We start from the raw sequence: 5000 nt of genomic DNA on the forward strand, positions 1-5000 counted from the left end.
TCTCTTTCTCTCTCTCTCGCTATCCTCCTCCTTCCTCCCTTCCTCCTTCGCTCTCCCTCTTCCTCTCATCCACCTATTCTTCCACTTTCCTCCTATTCTCCTTTCGTCTGCCTATCTCCCATTCGTCTCCTTTATCCCTAGGTGTTTACTTAAGTGCAGGTTGTTTCGTTGTATACTGTTTTATGGGCGCCCTTACAGCGAAGCCGAGGTGTGGTTGTGGTGGGGGGTGGGGTGGGGGGAGGAGTGAGGGAGGGGAGAGGGGGGAAAGGAGGAGGGGAAAGGGTGGGAGGGAGGAAAGGGAGTGGAAGGGGGGGTGGAGGGAGGGAGAGGGAAGAGGAGGGGGAGGAGAGGGGGAAAGAGTAGGAAGGGAGAGGGAAGAAATGGATGGGGAGGGAGTGGGAAGGGGAGGGAGGGGAGGGGAAGAGATGGGGAGAGGGAGAGGAGTAGAGAGAAGGAGGAGGGAGAGAAAGGTAGAGGATAGAGAGATGAGAAAGAGGAAGAGGGCGAAGTAGGGAGGGAGAGGGAACAGAAGAGAGAAGAGGCGAAAAGGATATATGAAGGAGGATACGAGAAAGAAAAGAGAATGAGATGGGGAAAGAACTAGAAGGAGAAGAGGAGGGAAGGTAGAAAGATGGACAGGGAGAGGAGGGAGAACAGAGGGGGAAGGAGAGGGAGAAAAGAGGACAGTGCGAAGAGAGAAAGGGAGGGGAAGGACAAGAGTGGAAGGGATAGGGAGAGGGGGGAGGAGGGAGGGGAGAGAGAGGGAGGGGAGGGAGGAAAAGAGGAGGGGGCTTACCATTTTATAGCTGTTTGTTTATGTTTCTTGAGAAGGCGGTTGCACGGCGGGGTGGGGGGTAGGGTAGGGGTAGAGGGGGGAGGTGGGGGTGAGGGGTGAGGTGGGGGGATGTGGTCCTGTCGTTGGGGATTATGTTTTATGTTTGGATTATCTTTTATTCTTGTTTTTTTTTTTTTTACTTTGTTCTCTTTTCTCCTTTTTTATTGCTTACCTTTTTGTGTTTGTTTGTGTTGTCGGGTTGTTTATATTAATCTTTATCATTTACTTCCGGAAAGAAGAAAACTAGAAGAAACACCATAGGAAGATGCAGATCAAATATTCACACACACGCACACACAAACAAACACACAAACACATGCACAAACATAAACACACACACACACGCTCACACACACGTACGAACACACGCACAAACAAACAAACACACAAACACATCCACAATCATAAACACACACACACGCTCACACACATGTACGAACACACGCACAAACAAACAGACACATGCACAAACATAATCACACACACACGCTCACACACACGTACGAACAAACACACAAACAAACAAACACACACACACACACACACATCCACCCCCTCCCCCTACTCAACCCCCGCCCCCAGCACCTTCCCTCACACACAAACAAACAAACACACACACACACACACATATCCACCCTCCCCTACTCACCCCCACCCCACTCCCCAAACACCTTCCTTCCCTCACACACAAACAAACAAACACACACACACACACACACACACATATCCACCCCTCCCCCTACTCACCCCCACTCCCAAACACCTTCCCTCGTACACACACACAAACAAACACACACACACACACACACATATCCACCCCTCCCCCTACTCAACCCCCCCCCCCCCACCCCCAAACACCCTCCCTCGTACACACACAAACAAACAAACACACATACACACACACACATCCACTCCTCCCCCTTCTCAACCCCCCCCCCCACTCCCAAACACCTCACACAAACAAACAAACCAACGCCATTTCCAAAATGCTTTCTTTTCGGCGGGGAAAGTGAAAGTATTTTTACCGTAATTATTTTTCTTGTGATAACCGAGGAAAAAGAAGAAGTTTGGCGACCGCACGAGACCAGCTGGAGAGACCCCCCCCTCCCCCCAACTTCAAGATGGCTGCGGGAAAGGGAGAAGGAAAAAATACATTCCTCTATGTGTGTGTGTTTTTGTTTTTTTTTGTTTTTTTTGTTCTCTCTTTCTTTGTCTTTCTCTTTTCTTTCTTGTCTTTCCTTTGATTTTTCTTCTTCTGCTTCTTCTTCTCTTCTTACTTCTCCTTCTCTTTCTTCGTTTTTTTTCTCTTCTTCTTCTTCTTCTTCCCTCTTACTTCTACTTCTCTTTCTTCTTTTTTTTCTCTCTTTTCCTTCTTCTTACTTCTTTTTTTTTCTCTCTTCTCCTTCATCTTCTTCTCCTTGTTGTTGTTCTTCTTTAACTGTGCGTGTGTGTGTGTGTGTGTGTGTGTGTGTGTGTGTGTGTGTGTGTGTGTGTGTGTGTGTGTGTGTGTGTGTGTGTGTGTGTGTGTGTGTGTGTGTGTGTGTGTGCGTGTGTGTGCGTGTGTGTGTGTGTGTGTGTGTGTGTGTGTGTGTGTGTGTGTGTGTGTGTGTGTGTGTGTGTGTGTGTGTGTGTGTGTGTGTGTGTGTGTCTGTGTGTGTGTGTGTTAGTATGTCTGTATATATAAGTGTCAGAGGCGTATACTGAATGAACCACGAAATTACGTTGAACGTATAAATAGAAACACTTTCACATAAAAAAGAAAAAGAAAAAGAAAGAAAAAAACAGAAAATTCCTGGAAAACCAATGAAAGTACAATTACACTGCCAAGTTTAATGATAACAATAATAATAATGATAATAATAGTAGCATATATATATATATATATATATATATATATATATATATATATATATATATATATATATATATATATATATATATATATATACACATATACATACATATATACATATGTATGTATATATATATATATATATATATATTATATATATATACATATACATATATATATATATATATATATATATATATATATATATATATATATATATATATATATATATATATATACTCACACACACATATACATATGTATTTTCACACACACAAAAAAAATACAAAATAGAAAAAAAAACTTTAAATACTGAACAAAAATATAAATTAATCATTAGATATCAAAAACAAATAGATAAATAAAATCAGTAAAAAAAAAAAAGTCTCGTATTTCTGTTGTATCATCTCCCTATTCTCCCTTGAAAACTTTTGTGAGGAAGTAGTGCAATTGCAAGCACACCTGTGGCATTGCAATAAACAATAAATTGCAACAAAATGATATGGAATTTAGAGAGACTAATGGCAGGAGGAGGAGGAGGATGGATGGATGGAGGATGGAGGGGGGAGGGAGGATAAGGGGGGAGGAGGGAGGAAAAGAGGGAGAGGAGGGGGATGGAGGGGGAAGAGGAAGAAGAGGAGGAGAAGGAGGAGGAGGAGGAGGAGTAATAGGAGGAGGAGTTGGAGGAGGAATTGGGAAAGGTGGGAGGAGGAAGGAGAAGGAGGAGGAGGAGGAGGAGGAGGAGGAGGAGGAGAAGAAGAAGAAGAAGAAGAAGAAGAAGAAGAAGAAGAAGAAGAAGAAGAAGAAGAAGAAGAAGGTGTAGAAGAAGGAGGAGGAAAAGAAGGATGAGGAGAATGAGAATGAGAAGGAAGAGAAGGAGGAGGAGGAGGAGGACAAGAAGGAAAAGGAGTGTATGAGAGTATCTGCCTATGGACACACATACGTAATTATTTGTTAGGGACCGTGTGCTTTACATACATAAATATTCATATACATGTACGTACACACACAAAGAGACAATAAGAATGGACACAGACACTCACTCAGACACAACTACAGCCACACGCAACAATAACAAGAGCCATAGACACCCAGACACAGACACAGCCACAGACACCCACGTATTCACAGACACAGTCATAGACACAGTCACAGCGACAGACACCCATTCAGTCACAGCCACAGACATCCACGTATTCACAGACACAGTTATAGACACAGCCACAGACACCCACGTATTCACAGACACAGTCATAGACACATTCACAGACACAGATACCCACTCAGACATAGAAATAGCACCCAGATACCCACGTAGTCACAGACACAGCCACAGACACAAACACCCACTCAGTCATAGACACAGCCACAGACACAAACACCCACTCAGACACAGACACAGCCACAGACACCCACGTATTCACAGACACAGTCATAGACACATTCATAGACACATTCATAGACACAGACACCCACTTAGTCACAGACACAACACATAAACCAACTCAGACACAGCCATAGACACCCACTCAGACAGTCACAGACCAGGCACAGACAGGAAGCGAGAGAAGGAGAAGGGGAAAGAAGGAGAAGGAGAAAGACGGAGAAGGAGAAAGAAGGAGAAGGACAAGGAAGACGAAGGAGAAAGACGGAGAAGGGGAAAGAAGGAGAAGGGGAAAGACGGAGAAGGGCAAAGAAGAAGGAGAAAGACGGAGAAGGAGAAAGAAGGAGAGAGAAGGAGAAGGAGAAAGACGGAGAAGGAGAAAGACGGAGAAGGGGAAAGGAGAAAGAAGGAGAAGGGGAGCCTCTATCACAACAGCCTATAATCCTTCATTCTCATTTTTTCTGACCACAAAATCTCTCTCTTCTCCGCCCCTTCCCTCTTTCTTAAGACTTTCCCTTCACTTGGTATGTCTTCTCTCCTTCTCTCTTAAATTGGGTGTTTTCTTTCCTTCTCTCTTCCTCTCTTCTCTCTTTCTTTCTTAAATTGGGGGTCTCTCTCTCTCTCTCTCTCTCTCTCTCTCTCTCTCTCTCTCTCTGGGTGTATCTCTCTCTCTCTCTCTCTCTCTCTCTCTCTCTTTCTCTCTTAAATTGGGTGTATTCTTTCCTTCTCTCTTCCTCTCTTTCTCTCTTAAATTGGGTCTTCTTTCCTTCTTTATTACTCTCTTTCTCTCTTAAACTGGGTCTTCTTTCCTTCCTCTCTTTCTCTTTCTCTCTTTGTCGTATTTCTCCCATCTTTAATATGGGTTTGTTGGATGAGGAAGGGGAGATAGGAAGGGAGAATGGGGAGGGAGAGCGAGAAGATGGGGATGG

General features: G+C 44.0%; 2 protein-coding genes across 2 annotated transcripts in view; one reads left to right on the forward strand and one right to left on the reverse strand.

Annotated features, from left to right (window-relative positions):
- Nucleotides 1-5000, reverse strand: part of LOC113801957 (uncharacterized) — a gene marked incomplete in the record, with an annotated part of 239312 nt that overhangs the window by 95316 nt on the left and 138996 nt on the right.
- On the forward strand, nt 3713-4208 carry LOC138867340 (putative uncharacterized protein FLJ46204). The gene is made up of 2 exons (XM_070142473.1): nt 3713-4001; nt 4084-4208. Exons 1-2 carry the CDS (start codon nt 3713-3715, stop codon nt 4206-4208), a joined length of 414 nt encoding a protein of 137 aa, XP_069998574.1.

The sequence above is a fragment of the Penaeus vannamei genome, chromosome 29 (genome assembly GCF_042767895.1).
Source record: "Penaeus vannamei isolate JL-2024 chromosome 29, ASM4276789v1, whole genome shotgun sequence".
Classification (NCBI taxonomy): domain Eukaryota; kingdom Metazoa; phylum Arthropoda; class Malacostraca; order Decapoda; family Penaeidae; genus Penaeus; species Penaeus vannamei.

Excerpts from the sequence above, each read along its gene's own strand:
- LOC138867340 (XM_070142473.1), top strand. The coding sequence starts at position 3,713 with ATGGACACAGACACTCACTCAGACACAACTACAGCCACACGCAACAAT. Across the intron at positions 4,002-4,083 it reads AATAGCACCCAGATACCCAC|ACACAGCCACAGACACCCAC; the intron begins GTAGTCACAGAC and ends ACTCAGACACAG.